General features: G+C 42.1%; 1 protein-coding gene and 1 long non-coding RNA gene across 4 annotated transcripts in view; one reads left to right on the forward strand and one right to left on the reverse strand.

Annotated features, from left to right (window-relative positions):
* On the reverse strand, positions 1 to 25,517 carry LOC109285936 (uncharacterized). Its single transcript, XR_002093833.2, has 3 exons — positions 25,463 to 25,517; positions 7,443 to 7,563; positions 1 to 3,430 (listed from the first exon to the last, which is right to left on the reverse strand). It is a non-coding gene; the product is annotated as an uncharacterized LOC109285936 (long non-coding RNA).
* The window catches only part of CPA6 (carboxypeptidase A6), a 154,517-nt gene continuing 153,358 nt past the window's right edge, over positions 25,322 to 26,480 (forward strand). The window contains exon 1 of one of the 3 annotated variants that reach the window (XM_019498499.2): positions 25,322 to 25,758. In XM_019498499.2, coding sequence (XP_019354044.1) covers positions 25,490 to 25,758 — 269 coding nt within the window. In that variant the 5' untranslated portion in view covers positions 25,322 to 25,489. The remainder of the gene's footprint in view (positions 25,759 to 26,480) is intronic. The other 2 variants (XM_059724004.1, XM_019498498.2) reach the window with 2 other exon arrangements.

The following is a 26,480-nucleotide window of genomic DNA, read 5'->3' on the forward strand; positions in this document are numbered from 1 at the left end:
TATATGAAGTTTTATTTATTGTCACCAGGTTTAAAATGTTTACAAAACCTGGTATTTACTGTTAAAAAAAGCAACATTTATGATTATTAACTATATTAATATGCATTGCATCCTGCCAGGTGCCCCCCTCCTCAGTATTGTTTTTCTCGCATGCCAGTACTCTGGCACCTTACAAGGTAGACATTGAAGTTTTTTCAGCGCTCCAGCCAAAAACATTGCCTACCCCTGGCATAAAGCTTTCTGGAAAGACAACCAACTCAGGATCAAACATTAGCAACTCTGCTGTCCATCTGACATAGCAGAAGTGTTCTCTTTCATTTCTAGAACATGACACCTGTGCTTCAGATTATAGAACCAAAGACAGAAATAGTCTCACAAAATGTAGAACTTATTTTTCTTTCTGTGTTTCTCAAGATTTTCTTCCTTTGATGCAGCAAGACCACTAAAAATATTGAAGAAAAACTCATTGCCAGAGCTAGAAATGCTGATTATGTACAACTCTAGGGAATCATGTTTTTGAGGCAATTTCTTAAGTGTCAAGTAAAATCTGGGTCCAAGAATGCAGTTAAGCACATGCTTAAGTGCCTATTGGAACCAAAGTTAATCATAGGCTTCAGTGCACTGATGGATCCAGTGCTAAGTGATCTCCATTTCCAGTATTGTAATTTTGGGGAAAGTAAATTAAGGATTTTGAGGATTAGCTTAAAGTTCCCAGCTATCAGTATATTTGATTTTTGTTAAGGTAGATTTCTTAGCATTTTAAAGCAGTTTCCAGCTTTTTTGTTTGGTTTTTTTGTTGTTGTTTATATGCCACCAGGCCATTAGAATTCATCTGAAAACACATCTCATTTCAAACTGGTAATAGTATCTGTACCTCTACAGATGATTCTTACTAATTAGTTTTAATTAAACAACCTGGATAGTATAAACAAAGAGTAAATACATCCAGTGCTAAGGGCTCTCACAAGATCTTTGCACTTTTTTTGTATTTATAAAATAGGTTAAATGGTTCCTAAAATTCATGCTGGCCCACTGCATAGAAACGAATTTTACCCCTCCACCAGTCTGCATGGCAGGCTCGTCAGGGAGCATTCTGCCTCTTTCCTGATCTATTAGTGAAAGCTAAGGAGTTCTGATGCAGTTTCCATACTGGACTTTGATACTGAAATTGACTTTGACTGTGTGTATTTGTCCACTTGCAGGTCAGTGAAAACAGATTCCTTTGTGCTAACAGAAGTATTTAGTAAAAGATCCCAAAAGATTTGTCTACAGGCTATAGGTAAAGAAGTGGGATGTTGACTTGTCTTGTTTTTGTTTCCCTCAGGGCTGTAGTTTAGATTGGGCCTGTAACTAAAATTCACCACTCCCATAGTAGCCCTGGAAGGCATTGCACCTTAGAAAGACATATCCACTCCAAGCAAAAGCCTCTCTAGCTTCCACCTTGCTCAGTGGAAAGCTAGAATTTGCTGATAACCTATGCAAATTACATATGCCTTCCACCAACCATTGCAAGACACAGCCTCTCTGATTTCCTCTTCCCTCCCCACTTTGAAGCTTAAGGGAGAAAAGGCAAAAATGCACCACTAGCTTCTCTTCGCAAAGTCAGGCCCACATTCAGTGCAGAGATATTAACAAAAAAACTCAAAGTTCATTAATTGACCATAGAGTTCAAGTCACAAACATTAAAGTTACATAAAACTCAAAGGCAATATTGGACTAGGAGTGAGATAAATATTTAGTATTAAAAACAGAAACCTTTACTGATGCAGGTGAGGTGAATTTGTAGGAGGCTAATAAAAATTTCTCATCGGTGGGCACATCTACATGAGACATTTACTGAGCAGTTCACTAGCTGCATAAGAAACATCTCGTATCTACATGTGTGCAGCTATTAGGCTGCAGTAAACACATGTACTCTGCAGCAGGATAGTATTTGTAAATACAAGTACTATCCTGCTGTACAGTAAAAAACTCTACAGAAGTGTATGTGTAGATACTTCCCAGGCTGGCTGGGGCACGAGGGCACTTCAGTGCTGGGGCTGCCTACCAGCTACCCATGTGCTGAAGCTCCCCCCCGCCCCTGTGCTGATGCCCCAGGCAGCCCCTCCACAGTACATGGAATGAGGGGGAGCAGCCCCAGGCTGGCAGACTGACCCTCAGGGCCCCCTGTCAGCCAGGGCTGCTCTGACCCAGCTCCACATGCTGCAAACATTCAAACGGTGTGCCCAGGAGCAAAATGTATTAATTGCACATGTATACACACCCACTATGTGTACAGGCCTTGCCTTAGGAACACATTACCTGGGCCAATTCTATTTCATGTTTTGGTCCTTGACCATTTGTATCTAGTTAAGACCAGAACAGTATGCATAGCAAATTTGAGAAGACTATCAATCAAAGCAGTGTGACTGCATTCAGGCTCTGTGAACAGTCCTCAGGCGGAAAGGATCCCTGGAAAGGATACCACTTTTACAGGTCTTGGCAAGAAAGAAGTGAGGACAGTCCTTATGAACTTGGGTCACTGGTCTTCATGTGAGGTTTATAAAGGAGAAGAATAGTGGCTCAGGATAATAGAAGGTCCCTAACCCTACGAAGAGTCTGATTTTTCCCTTTTGGCCCATACTCAATAGTAAAATTATTCTGAGTCATCCTAGTAATTTCAGTGGATGTTACTGCAAGTATGTTACACAAGACATGACTACGTAGATCAGAATTAGGTCCTAATTCCATACATTTCAACATCCTGCACCACCAACTTGGTCAGAAACAGCTCCTTCCAGTATGTGCTCTTAGAGATAAAATTCTGACCTGGCTTATTTTATTATGCAAGTGATTGAAGGCAGCCACAAAACCCCACAGATCTACAGCAACCATATGCCACATTGGTAACTCATGATTAATATACTGGTCTACCCACAAGCTGAAGTGGTTCTATAGTATTTCATAACAAGAAATGTATCGTGCGAATTATCCAGATAGTACATATGCTGCAAATGCTTTCAGACAGATCATGAATGCACATGTTGCTCCTTCTCAAATAAACCACCAAATGTGAATCAGGGCATACTGCCAAGGCTATCCAGTGCTATTTTGCCCTGTGTTGGCAGCATTCCATTTACAGAGGGAGCATTTATTAATATCTCTGTTTTCCAATTCTTGAATAGGATTTGGTCTTTAGTCTGAAGGATGAAGAATATAGCTCCAATGCTCAGATGAAAGTGCCTTTTGCCAGTCAAACAAGAAGGGAAATTCATCCCCAGCGTAGCTCCACTGACTTCAGCAGAATTGCATCAAGCTTAAACTTAGCCCAGATGTTGAAAAAGTTGAATAGATGGCTCAAAGCATAATCCTCCTAATGAAATACATTGAGATTTCTTCAATAAGTCTTTTTCCAATGTTAATCTTTCACAGTTTGAAGCAAGGGAAAATTCTTTGGAGAGAGAAACAGAAAATATCCATAAAGACCAAAATCTCCTCTAATACAACTCCATTCATAACAAAACATACTGAGTTTGGAATAGGATTTTCTTTTTTAACACCTGCCAATGCCAGATATTAGTTTTGGGGAGTGACAAAACACAATTGGGGAGACTCATTTCGATCCATAACATAGACAGTCCCAGAGGCCACATTTCCTGGTCAGATAAACTCAAATTTAAGACTATTTTGTAGTGCTCCAAGACTGTGTATAGATGAAAGGAGGGGTGTATGTGCACAACACTTTAAAGCGGGCTAAATGCTTTTGCACCGCTTTAATGGTGTCAATGTTTGCATGCCTCGGTGGCATATTGCGCATTAATTCCAGCTGCTGTAGGAAATTTGGCAGTATAATGCACCTTAAATGACTTGGGGTGCAGCAAACTAAAACTCATAGATTCATATATTCATAGATTGCTAGGGGCTGGAAAGGACCTTGCACATCATCGGGTCTGAGGACTTTTAGTTTGCTGCCCCTACAGCCGTGGAGCGAAGCACTGGGCTCCGAGTAGCTCCACGGCTCTGCAGGAAGGCCTGCAGGCAGCCTGACAACAGCCTGGGAAAGCAGGCTCTGCCCAAGAAAAGTGGGGAGCCTGATCTTTCCCTCCACCCCACCCCTGCTCCCCTGGATCCTGCCTGCCTAAGCTGCGGGGGGGCTCTGTGCTTCCCTCCATGGCTTCAGTGCCCCCCAGGACTGCCTGAGCCGGGTGCCTGCGGGCAGGTGCCGCCTGGGGCAGGGGCTGCCGCTGCTGTGGAGGGAAACACTAGGGCACTCCCACCCTGCACCCCAGGGACCGCTCCACTCGCCAGTAGCTCAACCTCCCTTCCCCACTGGAGAGGCACGTAAGTCAGCGGGGTGTCTGCACAACACGAGGGTTTAATCAGCCCTAAATTGAAGCAGTATTTTTTAAAACCCACTGCTTCAATTTAGGGTCCCCATTTCATCTACACACACCCCGAGTCCTTTTATAAAACAAACAAACCTCAGCTCTACAGAATTATCATTTCAAAATATATTTGTGCTCTTCTTGCACATCTAGAAATTCTCCTGTTCAACAGCAAAAAATCTAAAAACATTAAATATTTCATTTAATAAAGATGTAAGACTAGAAGGGACCTCAAAAAATCCCCCTTTATTGAACGTAGGAAAGATCCAAACCCACTGAATGTGAGTTTGCTAACCACAGTTATGCACCTCAGAATAACATGGGGCAAAAATGAGGCAAAAATAAGCCAATTTCCCAACTACAGAGAGTTCTTTATGTCCATTTATGAAGCAAATAAACTGAAAGATTGCCCAACCTCCAGACAGATAGTAAATTCAGTTTTGACATACAGCAAAAGACTTCTTGGTATATGTAGACAACGTACTCACCATTTCAATACTGGAGTAGCTAAGAAAGGTTGATGTTAGTTCTTAAGCCTGATGCAAACTAGCCATGTAATTTAACAGCAGTACAGCCAAACCTGCCTCCAAAATTGAACGTGCCTTCTAGAACTGTTTTATTTTTCCACCTACTCAGAGGCTCTTGTTCAGATTTTTTAATGGTATTTAAATCTTTGATATGTGTTACTTACATAAATATATATAACACTGATATCACACATGCACAAGTCATTCTAGTAAAATAAACAGAAAAACCTTAACTCATAAGCAATATTAGGCAATTCTTCAAAATGTTCATTGGCTACCTAATCTACAACCTCTTCTGCTTTCATTCTCATATCATGTTTCTCGGAATTTTGTTAAGACCTGCTCATTAACAGCAGTTACCTTTTCTATAGCACTTACTTACTTCTTGGCTACATACATAAAGTCCCTTCTAGTTTTCAGAATAATGGAACCAATTATTTTGCCCTGATTTGAAATATTCTTTATGATTGACAAGGTCCTGGAAGGTTTATAGCTACACAGTAACCTGTTTGTTTCGTATAGCACTGCTACAGCACTACATTTAGAACCTAACTAAAGAAAATGTTTCAAGTACAAAAGAACCATGAAGCAAAGGTACAATCAACAAATCCATGCTAGATGCATACTTGGTTTTTCTTCCTGTATAAATGAGAAAATTCATTCTAAAGATTAGTTTTACCAAAGCACACATTTAAGAGCATTCAGTCCTCTTCTTTTCAGAGCAGAATAAGGGAGGAGAGGAAAAAACTTGGTTCAAATACATCCAGTTGAGTATTCTCTCTATAAAATTTACTCTGCCTATCAGCCTCCTGTCCCTGAAGTCAATGGCAAGTCTGTCACAGATTTTACTGGTGCAGAATCAGACTGCTGGCAATTTAAAATATCCCTGAAGTATAGTGAAGACATACCCAAACTAGCTTTAATTTCCTAGCTCAAGTATAGTGACTTACACAACACAGCAGCATGGACCCAGGTCCTAATTACCTGCCTGAGTGTTCACCATGCTTCTGTAACCCATGCTGTTTTTCATTATGAAGTTCCAGGCTGCTGGAACCACACTAGTAACAGTGCCTGAACTAAATAGTTTAAAGCTAGTTTTGATCAAATCTATACCACAACACAATTAAATTAGTATATGTACAGTACAGTGCAGTCACAACATTTCCCAAAGTTAGGAGTTACTTGATGTCCCATATTGCTACGAAAAGACTGTCCCAGTATTCTAGGTTCTCTGTTCGTTTAAAATAGTGCAGCACTGAAGTCAATAGAACAGCACCAATTTACAAACAGCAGAGAATCTACCCTTCTGTGTTTATATAAACTAGCTTTGCAGTTGCAGAGCTATCATCATGTAAGTGCTAATGTATTTTGCACATTCTTGCAGTGCAAAATTGAAAGGTAAATTAACATAGTAAGATTATAATTGTTGACTGAATTGGTCCACTTGGAGCCTGATCCACTATGATGCTGTACACCCTCAACTCCTACAGATGAGTTGGATAAGGAGGTGCACATTGGTAGGATGCTGCATGAATAAGTTTAAAATATATGGAAAAACTATCAGAATGAGGATATTCAGATCATTCCACTGAGTTCTTGCCCACCACATCAAAGAAAATTGTGCTTTAGCCAATACGGATAAAGAGTATGCACACACAGGCATGCTCCTTATGTTTTTAGTGGAAAGCAGGATATGAGAGTACATGCAAACAAGTCAGTTTGTCATACAGTTTATACTGAAGCTACAAATGCAATTTGCTGGTTGTATAATAAAATATTAATCTCAACTATGACTATTATTTATCTATTTATTTCTGCCCTACATAGTTATTGACAATTTCCATCTCTAAAATTTAAAACTGTATTCAATCTATGATGCAAACTGGCACAAGATACATGGGCACAGTGGGTAATCTCCATTCCCCAAGTAACATCTGTCCTTCAGGCCTTTTGTGCTCAAAAGCTTACCTAACATCTCTCCCAACTATAATGTTGGTTCAATAAAAAGAAATTACCTCTCCTAACAAATCATGCTTCAAAACCAGGGGATTTTATTTTAGTGCCATATACAATGTGGCAAAGTATTCCTATTGAAGGAGCATGAACTCAGTAAGAGGTTTCATACATGCATTCAAAGGCAAGTAGTAAATACCAGGAAAAAAGTGGTTTTTGTTGAGGGTGGAAAAGACAGAGGAATGGAATGGAATGAAATGAAATGTGGGAAGAGAAAGCAGTGTGAAAGGCAGATATAATAAATTTGCTATAGAGTAGGCAGGAGACAGGAAGGTGAGGCTTTGGGAGGGAAGATGGAAAGGAAAAAATAGTAAGTGAGAGAGAAAGAGAATAGATAGGGAAAAACGACTGAGAAAGAAACAGCAAGAGAGAGGATGTAAGCTCACATAAATACAAAGACAAAAGACTCATGAGAAAGGAAAAGAGAGAGAGAGCAGAAGATATAATAGGACTCACCTGAGGGTAAGGAGTGCATTAAACCACTGCTGCAGTATAGCCTCACAAGAGGGGATAGAGAAGAATCCTTCTCTTAACCTACCGTTCTTCCCAGTTGTTTAGCGTGATGGTAGAGTGGCTGAAGTTCCCTGTCCACAGTTTTATGGAGCTCCTGTCCCACCGGGGTGCTACAGCTGCAGACTTCCCTCAAAGGAGAGCGGTGCCTGTAAGGAATAATACAACCCATATGGATTCACCAATAGCACTTTGCTGAACACTGATTAACCTACTTCATATTACTCTAAAAATGCAATGTGTACATAAAACGTGCACTTGCAGGGCTAACCATAAAGGGCTTTCGTAAACTATTTTATGCTCAGTTATAAACCTGCAGGTTTGTTACACTGCCAAGACACAGCTAGAATCAATATTCTTCAGTCTAAGCAAAAGTTTTTCATGCACACATCAGAATCAGTGGGTACAGAAAAGATCTTTTGTCAAAATAGATGAATGTTATTTGCTGTGCTAAGGTGTTAAGGAAAAACAGGTAGCACAATATTTTGTTTCTCTAAGTTATACAATATACATTTTTACATTTGCTGATGCAAGAGTATGCAGCATCTATTAAATGTAAAAGGTGCAAGTGCATTGTTTCTGTCACTAGATGGCAGGAAATTAAAGTAAATTATTTCCAGTAGCAAACTGCAGATTTCATATTGATCACCTAATCTAAAGAATAAAGTCAGACTGAATGATACATCAAATGTTCTGGAGCAGAATCTATTTCACAAAATGTTTTTAGAACTGTTTCAATCTGAGAGAATGTTTATTTCATTTAGGCTGCAGTCTGTTCAGTGACACAAATATTATCCCTCTAAATGTATAGATTTCTGTAGTTTACTACAAAGGAATTTAAGCCACAAACTTTATATCCCACAAACATTTATATACATTATTATTATATCCCACAAACATTATTACATGACACAGGTGTGGATAGGAACTCCCTTACATATAAGAAGGAAGTAAAACTTCAGCACTTAAGCCACTTTCCAATTATTAGAAATCAGAATGAGACCTAGTGCAAGGGTACAAATTATCCTGTATTGTCTACCGCAGGAGTGTCAAATTTACAGCATGCAGGCCAGATCTGGCCCATGAAGCCCTATGATCTGGCCTGTGGGTCTCTGACCAACCCTGTGTGCAGCCAATCTTATGCACGGGCTGGACCAGCACTGCAGGCACTGCACATGGCACAGGGCATCAATCCAGGAGGGTGAGTGAGGCACTGCATGCTACACCTGTATGGAACTGAACCTGTGTGCTGGCTCTGGGGCCAGTCCAGATTGGGCTGCACCAGAGCTAGAATGCAGGGCCAGGCCAGGCAGGCACTGTATGCAATGCACACCCCATCCCACCCCGATGAGCTGTATACAGATGCATGCATAGGCCCTGCTCCAGGGCTCATTCTGTACATGGTGCACAGGGCCAGCACAGGGCTCACTACCAAACTGGTGCCATATGTTGGCTCCACCATGCATGGACAGCCTTGGGCCAGATCTGGATCAGCATGCGGGGCCAGTCCTGTGCATAAAGTATGCATGCTGTGCTGGTCTATGCGCCACATTCAGAACAAACCCCAGAGCAGAGCCAGTGAGCAATGCATGAGCTGCACAGGGCCAGCAAATAGCATACACTGAATGCAGCGTCCCACTGGACTGGCTCCAGGGCAGCCCAATCTGGCCCACTCACTGACACTGATCCAGCCACTAGTGCCAGATGAGTTTGACGTCCCTGGTCTACTTCATGCTTTTAAAATTTTCCTCTAAACCTTGTTACTGGCCAGTGTTAGGGAAATGATACTGGACAGTCTAACCCTGAGAATTTACCACTTAGTTGAGTCAGTGGAGGCCAAATTATCTGCTTCTGCAGGAAATAAGTTTTTTATGTGGGCATTTCTGCAAAAATTTATTTCTGAAGATTTCCCAGCATCATCCTAATGAAGGATTTCCTGTCTCAGAAAGACAGCTCACAAACCTGGTAGATCCTTTGTATTCCATGGAAGGAACTAAACCCTTACAGTAATTTTGGCTCCAGACAAATCACTGAACTCAATTTACTAGAAGGTTATGAGGTGTCACAGGGCAACCTTAATTCCATATTAGACAAGTTTTTCACCAGTTTAAAAATAAATAAATATGTTATTTTAATAGAAGAATCTCTCTCTGAGATCTACTAATGAGGAATGACATGTATTATTACTGATGTACCTACCTGACAGGTTAATTTGCCTAAAATGACTCCTAGGTCCTAACAATATATAACTAGGTCTATACCAATATTGATATTGATGTCTATATCTATAGACCTATAGACCTATATATAGTTATAGACATCAATATTGATATAGATATAGTTATATATTGTTAGGACCTAGGAGTCGTTTTAGGCAAATGAACCTGTCAAGTAGGTACATCAGTAATAATACATGTCATTCCTCATTAGTAGTTCTCAGAGTGCTTTTTAGAAGGAGCTTGGTATCATATCCCCTTTTTAGAAAGGGAGAAACCGAGGCAGAGAAAAGTGAAGTATTTTGCCCAAAGTCACTTACAGCCTAGGGGCAGGACTGAAGACACAACTTAGGCTCAGGCTGGTACGCTAAACACCAGAAAACACTGTCTTGCATTAGCTGTGCAAAAGCCATTAGCACTTGAAAACCTGCTTTCACTGTGTGGCAGCTTCACATGCAGTAGCTTATTTGAAGGGCACGCACTTCCTTAGATATACAGCCTGTGGTATACACAAAGCCAGACCCAATACCTACCCTCATGCCATACATTTTTGCTCTTCCTTTAAATGCCTCCTAGCCTTGCGCAGATCCAGAGGGGGTCTGGTAATTTTATAATCTGTAGTGCTTTTATAATTTATTTCCTGGTCAGTGATGAATGTACTGAATAGCATAGGACCCCCTACTAATCTTTGTGGAAATCCACTAGAAATTTTCCCATTGGTGACTGCTTTCTAACATGTGTTAGTTAGCCATTTCTTAATACATTTAATGTGTGCTTTACTGATACTGCAAAGTGCTTATATTTTTAACTAGTATGTAATGCAATACTGATTCAAACACCTCACAAAACTATGTTGAATTTACGCAGTTACCTTTATTGACCAAACTTGTAACCACAAAGAATGTCAAACAGGCATGATTTCAAGTCTATTTTTTCATAAAACTAGGTTGAATGATATTTAAAATATCTAGATGGGAATACACTTAATTAATGGAAATCCATATTAGTTTTTCCATTCCCCTCCCCCCCGCAACCTACACCCTCACTCCCACCGAGATAAATGTCAGGCCAAACAGTTACCTGGGTCATCCTGTTTGAACTTGCCGAATATTGGTATAACTTTAGAACACTATTGTCATCTGGAATGTTCTCAGTATTCTGAGATTTATTAAAAATTAACATCGGTGGCCAAGAGGTTCCCTCAGCCACCTTTTTAGTTCAAGTAACGTGATGATTTAAAAATGGCTTATCCCTGGGTAGGTGTTGTTTAACATCATCCATGGTTACTAATAGACTGGAAAGTACGTAATCATTCTCATGTGATATGAGCACATAATGCTACTTTTATTTTATTGAACATGTCTGCTTTTTCTAAAACATTATTAAAAAAATCCTATCTCTACTAGCTCTATTCCATTGCTACAATTTCTTTTTCCCCCTAATATATTCCAATTATTTCTTATTGTTCTTATCCCTGCTAGTCATGGGTTTTTTCCCCAATACCTTCAGTTTTTCCTACACATTTTCTACACTTCATAAATTCTGATTCATATCAGTTCATATTGTTTCCATTTGTTATGTATTGCCTTTTTATTTCTAATTGCAACTTTCACCCAATAAACCGGAATGGGCTTTTAGCCAAACTTGTCCCCTTTCCTGAGTGGGCATCTTGGTGTTTTAGTCATCTATGAAATCTTTTGTAAATGACTCCCAATTTTCATTCACATTTTTGTCTAAAATTTTCCTCCTAATTTATTTCATTCACGTTTTCCTTCAATTTTATTAATTAACCCATTAGAAGCACCAAGTAGGTATAGGCTGGACTGTCTTTTGTTTTCCCATATTATTGAATGCCAAGATCGTTATGCAGCCACATGCTTTTAGCCCAGCGTTTAATTCACCTTTGTTTATTATTATGTTGAATGCAGTTTTAAAAACTGAGTTCCCTTGTGTTAAATGCAAATACTTTCTAGATATTATTAAAACTCTAATGATATTTTACTACTGGCTGCTATAGAAACTCAAATAATATTTTATTGCTGGGATATCCAGAATACATCTTCCTAACTGAGGTACTCCCAAGACCACACATTTTTATTTCCACACATTACAGCCAGATGCTTAAAGAGTTACTGCTCCAGTTCTATTTGTTGGCCTGTACAGACCCCCACCAATACCTCCTCCTGGGCTTTATTAGTTAGCACATTGACCCACATATCAATTCAACAAGCTCAGGGGGCTCCAATTTATCAGTAATGCAAATATAGGCAACAGTGGCTTTAAGGCAGGGTCTCATACACACGCTTTTTACCCACCATATTCTTCCTAAATGAATTATATCCTGAGTTGTTCCAATTATGCATATCATCCCACCAGATTTCAGTAATGCTAACTACAGTATATTGAATTTCTTGTCACTAATGGATTCCTAGCATTCACATATTAGCAATTAGAAAGCACCTTCCCTTTACACTCCTTGCTACATAGCTGCAATTTTCTCACGACATGCTGTGTGTGAATTTATATCACAGCTACCTTTTTAGCACCTTCCCTTTTGTGCTGCCAGTTTGACACCTTACTGGCTGCTCAGCATGTCTCCAACTAAAAAGATTAGCACCTCATGCGTATGAAATGCAGATCATCATATTTATAATGCCCGCCTCATGCTTCGTGATACTACAATTTTTCAGATACACACTCGTCAGACAGGCAATGATTCTCATGCATTAGCTTCTGTATTCTTTTGCTTGCAAGACTGGAGGATTCTCTAAAAAAATCACTTGGGCTATCTTCTACAGTCCTCATTCAAAAACCGTGACATTTTCTGTAATCTCCTTATTCTACTATAAACTGATTACAGCACCTGTGGGCTCCTCCCAGCAGGCGTCCACTGGCTGAGGAGCTTCTCAGCAAGTCCACAGCAATAAACAAAAGTCTTTAAACAAATAACACACACACACATCAACAACAATCTTGCTGTCCTGTCCTGGACATTTGGAGGGGACCCCTGTGGTTCAGGCGCTAGCACAGCCATCTGGCCCCACCAAGCAGTCTGCAGTTCAGCATGCCATCTGCCTCCAAGTCACAACTGTTTCCTCACAGGTTGCTACCCTACAGCTTTGCTCTCTGGGGTTTTAATCTCCAGTGAGACACTCCCTCATCAGCAATCTTCCCACAGCTGCTGCTAACTCAGCAGGACTGGCTGCCCCCTCTTAAAGGGAAAGGCCACCCTGTTATATCCACATGATGCAAAGTCATTGGCTCTCCTATGTATCATCAATTTCTATTTACCAGATGACTTTAGAACAACACTATCCTGTTGTTCTTTGCCCTACATTTTGTCGTGCTATAGATTACCAATGATGATTGCTTGCCTTTTCAGGATGGCTGAAGAACCTTTCTTGGTAGTTCCACATTGCACAGGTGCCCAGAGTTTCAAATGAGATAACCATATGTATATTCTATCATATGTATGTTCTAAATTAATTATTCCCACTGTGGAGTAGTTGGCTTCTCTGTAACTGGCTGCAGAATAAGAATATATCACAGATGTTTTGCACAGGGATGGGATCCAATATCTCCATATTAGGTTAGGACCACGTAACTGAGAGAGCTGCCAAAATGTGTGTTTATGTATAAATCAACTTGAAATATTTTAAACATCATTACCAAAATGGCAGAGAATGTATGAAAGGGACCTGAAGAAAGTATCAGTTCACTTCTCTCACTCTAAAAGACAAAAAAATATTCCAGCAGAGGTAGAAGATTACTTTTGACTGGAAAAGGCATTAGCACTCAGCAATCTCCTCTTTTAAATACTGAAACTACTGAATCTTTAATTTGTTAGGGAAGAGATTATCTTGTTTGTCAAATTGCATGAACGTCTGGATTAGGAGATCCTGACTGAGAAAGTAGTCTCCACAGTCAGGCAATAGCATAATTCTGATATCCCAATGTATTTGACAAATCTCCTAGAGTACCTAAGGATCTGAAGTCCATTTTCTTGGGAAGAGAAGTCTCTTTGCCGTATAACATGCTCTTTGCCTTATAAATGTTGCTGAGGGAGGTAAAACTGGGATACTAACCAAATACATAAGCAGAACGCTCCTGATAGGTGCTATATGGTCTATACATATCCCCAATCCATTTTCATTTGTCCACAGTCCAGTTGTTGCACCCTCTAAGAGAAGATATTGAGTAAACTGACATGGGTTTCCAGGCAAGAAGGACCCATAATTCCATCATGGTGATGCTAAATGTCCCAGAGCAAAGTGAGTCAGGTTCCCTGCAGTGACAGAGTTCCAGCATAACCTGGGCTTGTATGGTATTCTTATGTCAGAATATAGGATTCTAGAAGTGCTGGCAGAAATTGTATTGTTCAACATTATACCCAACAAATACTCCGAGTACAAGAGGTAAATCAAAATAATTGAGAATGTTCCACCCCACACTATTCTTCTTCTGAGTTCACAATCCATAGATATCCTATATCCTTTTTTTGTCTTTCTTCTAGATGAAAAATACTTCATTTAAATAAAAGTTCTAAATTTGAGACACACTTAGATTACACAATACAGTGCAAGATTATCTCCTACTTTTGGTAATACATCAATTAGGAATTAGACAATGGTATCTGAAACATACATTTTTAAATGTGGTGTGACAGTGTGTTGTAGTTCAGGGGCTCCCAATCCCTGGGCCGCAGCCTGGTACTGGGCTGCAAAGCATTGGCTCCCGGTCCACAGGAGGGCTGGCTGCCAGACCAGAAGTGACTGGCACATTGTGGACCAGCAGCCAACTCTTTTTTATAATGTGTATAAAAAAAGGGTTGGTTACCTGCCCACAGTATGCCCGTCACTGCTAGTCTGCAGTTTGCTGATCCACAGTCGCTATTGGTCTGCAGTCACTTCCGGTCCACAGTTTGCCGGTCCACAGCATAAAAAGGTTGGGAACCTCTGTTGTAGTTGGTTAAGTCTTAAAAGGGTCCCTAACTGTCACATGACAGTTTGGAGCAGATAATATAAGGAAGAAGAAGGTTTGAATCAAAGGTTTGCCTTTCCCTCTGCTGGGTAGCTAACATGAGGAATGCTTCTGGAGATTATTGTCTATTATATTTTAACTTATTTGCTTAAATCAACAGTAAAACAAATCCTGAAGAAAGGGGCTTAATAAGACTAGGGTATGAAGCTTTATTTCTGCTCTCTCCACCAGGAAATTGCCTACCAATTCACAAGTGAATATAGACATTTCCAGATTTGGATTTCAAAAAATCAAGGCACATGAAAAAAGTGTTGTTTCTAAAAGTCCAGATTGAAAAAGAATGTTGAGAGATGTAAAACAAATTAATGATTAAGATCTGGCCTGCTCTAGTGGAAAACAGAGTTTATTAGAAACCTTGAAAAAAAATTCCCCCAAAGCTGTAAGATGATTTCATCTGTTCCTCCATCAGCATAGCAGAAGCCATAGTGTGTTAGAAACAATTTTACAGGTCATATTTTATAACTTGGGAAGTTTTGAACTGTACATAATCAACAGTAATAAAGAAGTTGCCACCATAAGTTTTTGATTCAGGGAAGTTCTTAAAGATTACTTAACTCTGAGTATAGTATGTCCCTTAGTCCAATAGGCCACATAAAAACCCAATCTTGTTCCTAATGAAGTCAATAGAAGATTTGCCCAATTAAGTTGATGGTAAATCATGCTGACACAGCACAAGAAGAGTTGTTTTTTATGACACAAAGTCAGTATACTTCTTATGCTTATGGTTCTAATATAACCATTTCTGATACCCCCAAAGCTACCGTGTGTATGTCCTTTCTTGTTTTGCTATTACAAATTTCTGGCCAAAAGTACTGTGAACGCACTCAGGATCATCACATGCCAAAATAAAAAAAATACACACATGTCAATGCAAGTTAGAACTGGTTGGTCTAGATTGCCCTATTCCAGTGGGAAAGCCCATGGAAATTCAGCTTATTCACCAGAGTTCAGTAAGGATCTGTGCAAGTGCCAATGCTGCCAAGATGTAACTTTCACATTTACAGGATATAACAGAATATGTGCGTTAAATATGCTCATTGGTGCCCTCTTCTATCCCTTCTTCCCAACCCTTGTACTAGCTCAGTAACTTTACTCATCTTCCATGGTTCACTTAAAACTGGACATTTTGCAGAGCTATGCATCCAGTTCTAGGAGGGGAATACCACATTTCTGATAGATCTGAGTAATTCAACATTTCTATATTTAACTTATGTAAAATCTGAACTGCATACTACTTAAGTACATACCCTTTCAACATACAAGAGTCATTCAAGCTTGAAAGAGAATGGTTGAGATATTCCAAGTGTACATGGCAAGATGACTTAATAATTAAGCAGTATTGAGGGGAAAAAGACAAGTTTCCTGCTGGCATTGCAGCAAACAGATGAATTAACATCTGAGATAACATCTGAGAGGGTGTTTCCATTTCGCCTATCTTCAGGAAAATACTGTTTCTCTTCCTCCTAGGAGCACTCATGCAACAATGTAATTATAGTCCACAGCAAAACCCTTGTAGCTGTGAGTTAATTGTGAAGTCAGCAGGGGTTTAGGTTGTAGCCGTGTTGGTCTAAGGACATAGGCAGACAAGATTCCTTAGGTGAATTTGATATCTTTTATTAGACCAACTCAAATAGCTGGAGAAAAGTTATTAAGCAACCTTTCGGGTTCAAAAAACCCTTCGTCAGGCTAAGGAAGTTTCAGCAGTTGGTGTGTGCTCTTCCTGGATGGAATTGTGAAGTCATATACTTACACTATGGTATATTTTATTGAACTTATTCTTTCAAAAATCTCTTTTATGCCTAAACCGTTTCATATGGACATATGGTAACCACTAGTTTATAGAAATGAAAACCAACCACTGTCACGTTTTGGGCACTGTAACATCTATGGAACGTATATAAATATTAACAAGTTCAGAAGTCATGGCAAATTCTTACAGTATGTGCCCGCCTCCACTCTAATAGGTGTTCCCGCGCCGCCTTTGCCCGGGCCCAAGCTCTCGTGTGCCCTGGGCTTATGGGTGAGCCCCAGAGGTTACCCCTGCTGACGTCAGGAGGACCCCTTAACTCTCCTGCCACGACTTTGGATGGAACTTCAGTGGGGGGTCCTCCCTTGGGGCAGCCCCCAGGGTCGGCGCGTTCCTTGGCGGGTACTCTCGGAGCTCCGTCCTCCCCTACACCCCGGCCACTCGCCACCTTAAGTTCTACCTCCTCTGGCTCCCACGTTGTCCTTGGCCTGCCACCCTCTCACCCCTGACTTGCCGGCTGTCAATAAAGGTCTTCAGGCGGGGTGTACAGCCTACTGGGGCGCCAGCCCGGCCCTTCCACCTCGGCACCTGCTCCAATCCTGCGACCCGTGATGCAGCTTGTTCTTCCACTGGCTCTGCTGTCTATGGTGCGACCGGTTACCTCACAGGCGCTACAGCCTGCAATGCAGCCGGTTCCTCCACCGATCCTGCTGCTTGTGAGGCAGCTGGTTTCCTCACCGGCTCTGCTGCCTATCACCCACTCAGCTCCTCCTCCGGCTCTGTTGCCGGTGCTGCAGCTGGTTTCCTCACCAGCTCTGCTATCTGTTACCCAGTCAGCTCCTCCTCTGGCTCTGTCGCCGGTGCTGCAGCCGGTTTCCTCACCGGCTCTGCTGTCTGTCACCCAGCCAGCTCCTCCTCCAGCTCTGTTGCCGGTGCTGCAGCCAGTTTCCTCACCGGCTCTGCCGACAACCGTGGAGCCAGCTCCTCCACTAGCACTGCTGCCAGTTGCTTTGCTCACTCTCTCGGAGCCTGCTCTGGCTCCGCCTCTTTCTCTCCCTGCTGCTGCGTGTGGCGGCTGATCCCCTCCTCACAGAAGCTTGCTCCTCCAGTCTCCTCCTCTCAACCGCCCCACTGCCTCGGCGGGGCCACTTTTTGTTCCTTCCGGGAGGCGTCCTCCGCCCCCGCTGCTCTGCTGCAGCCAGATAAATGCCCGGCTGATCACCTGCGCCGGCGTCCTCGGCATGCGCGCCTCGTCCGGCTCTTCCGGCTCTGCAGGAGGTAAGTGGGACTCTTTGCTGCCCCGGGGTTCCTTCAGCATCCCAGCTCCCCTGGGACACAGTATTTCTAAATAAATATGTTGATGGTAGGTGCTATAGGGCTTGGGTCCTCAGTGTGATGATGTCTCCCCCCCTCAACCGTTAATGGGTTAAGGAGGTATGATAATTATCTCCTTTGCCCCTCCCCGATGTTGTATTCTCACCTGCCACATCTTTAAGGTTTCTGGTTAGTATTAGCAGGAGGTTCTTGCAAAGAAAAGGGGGGAGGGGGGAATCACCTTGGATCACCTGGCCAGATGGATTTATGGGGCTCCTCCTTCCCCTTTACCCTGACCTTACCACACCTCAGTTCTTAAATCAAAGAAAGAAAACACAATAACTTCTGGAGTGACTTCTTCCCCAGGCAGAGCTGTACAAACCTCGGTCCTTCCAGACTTAAGGGGTCCAGGTTGCAGCCCAGCCACTGGCCTCACTTGGGACAATCTGATAAGTCCACTTGTATATCAAAAGGGGAAAAAAAATTTAAACCCTCTCAGCTGATCTAAGTACACAAAGTAAAAAAAGAACTGAATAGCATCCCTCCGGGCTCCAATGAACAGTCCTCAATAGTAGTCCTGCCTTCTGGGAGGGCTGAGCTCCCTGGCTCCTCGCCATTTCCCTCTCCCTTGCTTTCTTTGAGAGAAAGGTTCCTGCCCAATCATATCCCATCACCCTGGACATCCATGGCGATACTTCCTCTGGTGGAGGTCCTCCGATCTCCTTTGCCTTCTCCCCGGTGCTTTGATCCTGCTTGGCTCTCAGCAGATCAACATCAGTAGCGGAGCTCCCTAGTGCTTCTGGCTTCCAAGTGTTAGGTTCTCCCCTGGGGTGCCCCTCTCTGGGGCCGGAAGTACTTGGCCCAGAGCATCCCAGGCCAATTCAGAATGAGCACTCACTCTGAAAATGTGCCTGGCTGCCACATGCACCAGTGTGACCTGCCGGTCTCCTGAGGCAAGTATGGGTGAATTCACCTTTCTTTTCTGGGGTTCTTCCTCTGTTTCCTCCCTTTCTTGACAAAATATTTTCCTTGTTCTTCTTTCTTCCCTGAGGTATAAAACCACTGAAGCACATCCTTTAATTGTAAACTGTGTTCTTAAAGTTAAGGAAATTAAACCCCAAGCGCACACTTTTTTAGTGTGTTATGTACCATTAGGTGCCTCTGAGGTCAGTCCTCTTCAGGCCAAGATAGACTAAGTTAAACTTTGTCTGAGTCTGAATATGATCAGCCAAACTTTTTTTTTTTTAAAGAAACTATTAGAATAGATCAGTGGTTTTCAACCTTTCTTCATCTGTGGACACTAAAAAATTATGAATGGAGGTATAGACCCCTTTGGAAATGTTGAGTGGAGGTGCAGACCCCTTTGAATTGTAAGTGCGGGTATTCACATACATTTGATTGATCATAGTCATCTTTCGTGGACCCCTTTGACATAGGGTCCACATACCACAGGTTGCAAACCATTGGAATAGATTATCAGAGCTAATTTGCATGTACATCAGATTTGGGATACAATGCACTCTTAATTACAGAAGGGCAGATGACCTAGTGGTTCAAGAATAATACAATGTTAGGAAATCTGAGTTGTATTCTTGCTTCTGCCAAAGACTTACTGTTTGATCTTGGGGATGTCAGCTAACAACCCCATGCCTCAGTATCCCCCATCTACAAAACAATTACAAGAATGCAAACTTCCCAAAGAGTACATTCCTTAATAACTGCAGAGCCTTTTGTGACCACAGGAGGGTAGAGGCTATTAAGAATAATAGGTTTAATGGGCTATTAAGAGTAAATACACATGATTTGTGGAGGAAGTGGAGGAAATGCTTCAGGACTGCCATTTTTATGTTTCTAGGCCTGCTATTATTTTTAATCAAAAGGAAAGACTGAAAAAATGCCTGCATGGTGGAAAGATTGCCATCCCATTCAGCTGAAAATCTTTTAAGTCCAGGTCTGGAAAAATCTCTCTAGTGTTAATCCTCTGTAAATGGCAGCAGATGTCAAAGACTTACAGGACTAACTCCCTACTAAAAAAAAACAATCTATGAATTACAACATCTAGGTATAGTCATGCTGCAACTTTTTGTCTACACCAATCATGGAAAGGGGTTGTCACAAATATCACATAGGCAATACCATTTTCAGAATTCCTAAGCCCCTACCAGATGTGCGGGTAAAAGCATAATAAGATCTGATGCACAACCCACAGAATTGTACTTCCTGCTATACCACACATGCATGGCAAAAGGCATGATTGTGGAATCAAGCATCAGATCCCATCATGCCTTATTGCCACTGCAGGGGGAGCTCAGGATTGGCAGCAGGAGCATACCATGCACTCCTTCAGCTGGGAGCCCGCAGCTGATGGGGCTCCCAACTGCAGGGGTGCACCATGCACTCCCATCGCTGGAAGCCCCACCATGCCCTTAGCTAGGAGCCCAGATCAGCTGACAGGGCTCCCAGCAACAGAAGTGTATTGTGCACCCCCATGACTGTGAGCCCAATCAGCTGCAGCTCCCAGCCTTGGGGACACATGGTGCACCTCCATTGCTAGGAGGCCAGAACAGCTGACAGAACTCCCAAGGTGTTTTTACACGTGCTCAGGGAGGGCAGGGGGAGAGCGCTTTAATTAGAGTGTCTCCCAAAAGAGCTGCTTTATCTAAAGCTCATTGAATGTACTGTATTAAAGCACCCCCACCACCATTTTGAAGTGCAGGGACACTGATACATGAGAGACAGAGGCTGGCTGGAGCATGGTAATTACCAGACTCCAGCAGACTCGATTAATTGAGTCTGCTCTGACACGCTGTAATTACAGTGCATCAGAGTAGCCTCCCAGCTCCTGTACAAACACCCCCACACACAGGGGTGCATCTGCCACATGTTCAATTAATGTCATGATAGGAACTAGCCATGAAGTTATTACACATTTTTTGTGGAATAACTTTATGGTTTATTCCTTGCTTTATAATGCCATTAATTGCTTTAATGTGAAGCTGGGTCACAACTTAAGACATGATTAACTGGTTAATCACGTCTTCAGTATAACATGTGGCAGGAGCCTTAGGCAAAGACCAGGCACAAAGGGAACACATCTGCTTCAAGAACTGACTCTAGCTCTTGACAGAACAAACTTTCCTACTGCTTGTCACAGCTCCCTCAAAAAGACTTTATTAAAAAGAAAAGAAGTCTATGCATAGGCGCATGCCTGCATATACTCACAGACATGCAAAAGGTGCTCCAAGACTAAAAGCTTGCCCTCAAGGGAAGGAAAAGAAGTTTAAGATTATGCAACACCTTGTAAAAGCCCCTCTGATGACATCTATCATGATAGTTTCTAAATACTAGTCCTTCAAAACATTCTTCTATAGGGCCTTTTGCTGATCTGTTCCTCATATTTTCCATTACTGGTAATCTCTTTGAACTACTTCTAAAGCATACTACTCTGATAATTTTAGATACAACATGCAATCCTATATACATCAAAAAACATGTTACGTTGCAAACACATTCCTAGACAAGGAAGAGATGCTGCTTCTTTTGTGTGAGATGGAGGAGAGTAGAGAGGGGGTAGAATAATGGAAATGATGTAACTTTAGGAATTATTTAAAATATCTAATTTAGTTTTATCACAATTCACTACCTTGGACATTTAGCTCCAAGTGAAAAAATTCAGCAAGATACAACTGTATGGAAACTCTTGTATGACAATAGCTAAGTATCAAGGTTTTTCACATTAAAATTACTCTTTTATAAAGACATGTAATTCAGTTCTAAGGCTTAATTACTTCTGAATGCATTCATAAAGGAATACTCATTACTAGGTCATTATTACAAAATGCTGTTGAACTTGGATTTGTCCCCGTGCTTCCATCTCCCAACATGCCTACATTGCAGTCTTTGTCAGTATACTGAAGCAGAGACAGACTCAAGCTAGTTTTAAAGTAGGTAGTAGTAGCCTTCTGCTTGTGGTTAGTGCAGTCTGCATAACCAATACAAGAAGCAGGGTAAATAGTGACTAGGCCATGAGGAGCTTTGTGCTGACACAGCAACCACAGCTAGCTGTACCCAACTAGATACTCTGAAGCTCATCTGAACATATTTATAGTGCACTGCAGTCACAGAAGGCATAGATCCACATAAAAGGTATATAAGCACCCAACTCTCATTTATAAGCATTTACTCACATTAAAATCAATGGGAGCTTAGCCACCTAAAACAGAGTTAGGTGCCTAAATACCTTCTGGATTTGGCCACAGTGGAAACATACCTTCAGTGTCCTTCTGGTGTTTAAACCAAATTCAGCTCTCTGTGGTAAGTAAAAAAGACATGGGCAATTTCTCATTGCATTCCCTTCCACTGTCTTTGGTTTTAAATGGTGGTTTTCTCTTCTGTTCATTCTTTCATCATATTTCTAAGAGCATGGCAAGGGTATCTCCAAAAAGAAACATATCTGGGGTAAAATATGGCCCCAAGAAAGTCACTGGCAAATGTATTGAGTTCAATGAAGCAAGATTTTGTTATGGGAGTAGCTAATATGTTGTTTTTGCTAACATTTTGATAGCTGACATATGACTTAAATACTGCAGGGGTGGCACAAGGGAGAAGGACATGTAGCAGGAAAAGCAAACAATTTGTGGATGTCAGATAAAGCAGTGGATTAGTTTTCCTGCTGTTTTATTGCCCTATTGTGCTCCCGCCCTCCACATACCAGGCATGCTCAATTGCATCTGTCAACCTACAGAAATTTAATGTACATATAACTGTCATCCCTACAGCTCAATATAGGCTGTATATTCTTTGCAGCAGGGACTATGTATTTCTGCGTGTTTTTGCACCTACTACAGCGAAGCAGCGATCTTGCCTGGGCCTGTGAACATTCCCGTAACACAAAGAACATCTAAGAACAAGATTGAGGGGATATTCAAATTAAAAGGTGGTACACTAGAATAAAAAGATTATATAATAAAGAATAAAAAGCCTGGGCATAATTTAATGAAATAAGGAATATGTAATAAAGCATAAAAAACCTGGTACAAAAATGCAAGTAGCATGTTAGAAATTAAGGGCATTTATTACCAAATAAAATCGAAAACAGACTTTAAAAACTAAGAATATAAGAGCGTAAGTGAAAGAAAGAAAATGTGGCATATTTGTCTGCAGGCAATGCAATGTAATATAGCTAAGACAGTTGCTACATCATATGCTGGAGAGAGTAAAACAAATGCACACAAATTTACCCATAGTTAGTATAATTCTACTCAAACACTGTATCAGAAATAATTTTGAGCCTTTAAACAGGTACTAGAATGTTGTTTTGTTACAGGCAGCTCAACAGACAGGACACTGGTAAATGCACAAAAAGGAATAATCCAGCACTGGCAGAGAGATGGACTAGGTGACCTAATAGGTCATTTCCATCTCTAGCTTCTGTCATATGATTACTGTTGGATTTAGTGCCAGCATGGCAGGATACCAAGGAATATGCTAACTTACTTTTCAACCATTAAGCACCAAGTATGCATGATTTCATACAGTCCTTTTCAAAAAGCTCCCTCTTTCCCACTGAAACATTAATAGGGATTGTACAGTATTTCTCTCACATGTTCAAATCTCAGCTGGTCTTACTGTTCCCTCCCTGTATTTCTTACCTGCGTCAGAGATGCTGAGAATCACTGTCTGTGAAGCACTTTGTGATCCAGTTATGAAAGGCAATATAGTACTAAAAAAGACACCATCAATTTGTTATATATCAGAAGGGCTTTTTAGGCTAATATTTTTCCAAGCAAACATTGTGTTCTTCAAAACTTAAAATTATTTCAGGCAAAAAAATTCTGCATTTTAACTTATTTGGAGCATCTGATAGAACTTTGTGTACAGTCATTTCTATGGTTTTTCTTACATTCCCCTTGTTTGTGTGGGCTTTTCACACAGTAACAGACCAGAAAAACACCAAATCAAAGCATTAGAAAGTGTGATTTGGCCAGGAGACTAAAATTATATTTTACATTCATTTTAAAGAGAAGTTTTTTTTCAGTGTACTTCCGTGGATTTTCTTTTCTACTCAACTGCTCTTTAAATCAGAGTTATAAGGGCTGCCAAAAGACTTTAAATCCCACCTATCTTCCTTTTCTCCTCACATCTTTTAATCTCTACTCACCACTATTGAGATTTTATGCTAAGTTTATCTTTGTCTGTTTATCAGATCAAACTCTTCAGTAAGGCTAAGAAAATCATGGAAACAGCCCGCGGCAAATGAGGCTTCTTGTCTGCTTACCATCTCTCTACTAGACTAAACATTGCTCCATACATTTGGGTGACACCTGTAGGCTACAGGCTTGAGATCCTGCAGTCAGGATTCATAATAAAAGAACTAGGGTCATAAAATGAAACTAGTAGGTAGCAAGTTTAAAACTAGCAGAAGGAAGTTCTTTTTCACCCAGTGGCTGCATCCCCACGAGTGGGAACGTGCACTTTGCAGTACCTCAAAAGCTTTTGAGGTGCTGCAAAATGGACACAGTGCACATGAAAAGGTTTGCTGCACTGCAAATTTGCAGCACAAAGCCAAAATTAGATACTGGAAAATCCTACAGGCTAACTGAGTAAATGGTAGGATACAAAGGCATAAGTTAACCTACTTTTCAGCCACAAAGCACCAAGTATGCATAATTTCATACAGTCCTTTTCAAAAAGCTCCCTCTTTCCCACTGAAGCATTAATAGGGATTGCACCCTATTTCTCACTCATGTTCAAATCTCAGCTGGTTCTATTCCCCCCTGCATTTCTTACCTACCACAGAGATGCCAGGAATCACTGTCTGTGAAGCACTTTGTGATCCAGCTATGAAAGGGGATATAAGTACTAAAAAAAGACACCATCCATTTGCTATATATCAGAATGGCTTTTTAGGCTAATCTTTTTCCAGACAAACGTTGCGTTCTTTAAAACTCAAAATTATCTCAGGCAAAAAGATTCTTCTGCATCTTAACTTCTAGCCTTCTTAACCAGCCTTCCCTGGGTTACAAGACACAGGGACAGCGCCGTACCTAGACTCCTGGTGGCCCCAGGTAAGCTTTCAGTATCAGCCTCCCCCCCCCCCCTCCTTTCGCCAGAGATAGTGATAATAATAATCCTTATTTTCACCATTTTCAGGCCCCCTTTCTGCCCATGCTTGTGTCCTGCCCTGCACAAGGGATTGCCTCAGGGATGTGACTTTAGGTTTGTCCAGGAGCAGCACAACACCACAGCTCACCCCTGCCTCTGCGGGAACGTGTTCCAGGAGAGATGCTGTGGCAGCTAGGCCAGAATATATATATATATATATATATATATATATATATATATATATATATATCTTCTCAAATATGTATATATATTTAACCCCACTCTTGGTGGCTTCCCTTCCCCGCGGCCCTACACAAAGCCCCAGGGCTGAAACGCCACGTCCCTTTGTTCCCGCGTGTGTGTGTGTGTGTGTGCGTGTGGAGCCCTCATGTCCCAGAAACCTTCCGACCCGCTGCGGCTGCCCGCTGCCAGCCCTGGCGCGGCGCCCCGGGCAGGGCGGGCATGTGCGGCGGCACGAGCCCTGCCTGCCCCCCCGCCCGCCAGCGCCCTGTCACATGCCAGGGGGAGGCGAGGGGGCAGCCGGCAGCGCGGACGCTGGATTTGGGGAGCGGGGCTGCACGGGGCCGGGCCAGTCCCCCGGGCTGCTGCTGCGAGGCAACTTCCTACCCCTAGTTTTCTTCGGCGACTTGTTTGATGCGGGGCTGCGGCGCGGCGCGACCTCCCGCTGCCCCGCTCCTCCCCGCCCCGGTCCGGCGGGGGCCGCTTTGTGTGCGCGGGGGAGCTGCCACCTGGAGACGGGGCGGCGGCTGCGGCGGGGCTCGCTCTCCATCCCTTGCCCCTTGCACCATGAAACTCCCGGGGAATCCCGGTAGCCGGGTAGCAGCTCTGCTGCCTCTTTGTCTGTTCGTCCTGAAGACCTGGGTGCCAGTGCAAGCCTACCTCTACAACAACCGCTACGCCGGGTAAGCTGCGCCAGCTCTCTCCCTGCACTCGCTCCTGGGAGCTTTGGGGATCATTCGCGCTGGCTTTCCTGGCGTGGGGAGGAGGCACACACTGGTTTAAGCACTTGTAGGGACTCCTAAAATACTCAGCTCGCCTTCTTAACTCTCCTAAGTTTGTTAGCAGGGGATCTGGGGCTGTGGGGGCATGAACTTTGTGGTTGGAGGGGAATATCTGTATGCTCTGGTTCCTTGTTATGTACTTTAGAGGTGCCCGGTAGGGAGGATGATACCTACAGAGAAGTTGGAGTGAATATGGACGGTGTCCCTTCCACTACCCCCACGCTAATTAACTGATGCTTCGGTTTAGTCTAAAGTGAATGAAAGATTTGCATGTCTCAGTCAAATGAATGTGCATGTTTGCCTGATCTGGTTTGAACAGTTTCAGTGCATTTGAGCCATCTTATTGGACACCAAATTTACCAAGCCCTCAAACATCCAGGGTTTTACTACAATGAGGCTGATATTTATATTTGAAAATTATTTCCCCCCCCCCCCCCTCTTTTAAAACTAATGTCTGGTAGGAAGGGAGAGTTTGGCTTTCGTAGCAATTTAGACCAAAGTGCATCATCACTGAGCAATGGCCATTCTTAATGGGCTAAATTTTATTGGAAGGCTGTATATGTGTTTCTTACAGGGTTTGAAGATTTGTATTAAGTGTTAATCAAAATCATATTAACAGTAGG

The sequence above is a fragment of the Alligator mississippiensis genome, chromosome 3, assembly GCF_030867095.1.
Source record: "Alligator mississippiensis isolate rAllMis1 chromosome 3, rAllMis1, whole genome shotgun sequence".
Taxonomy (NCBI): domain Eukaryota; kingdom Metazoa; phylum Chordata; order Crocodylia; family Alligatoridae; genus Alligator; species Alligator mississippiensis.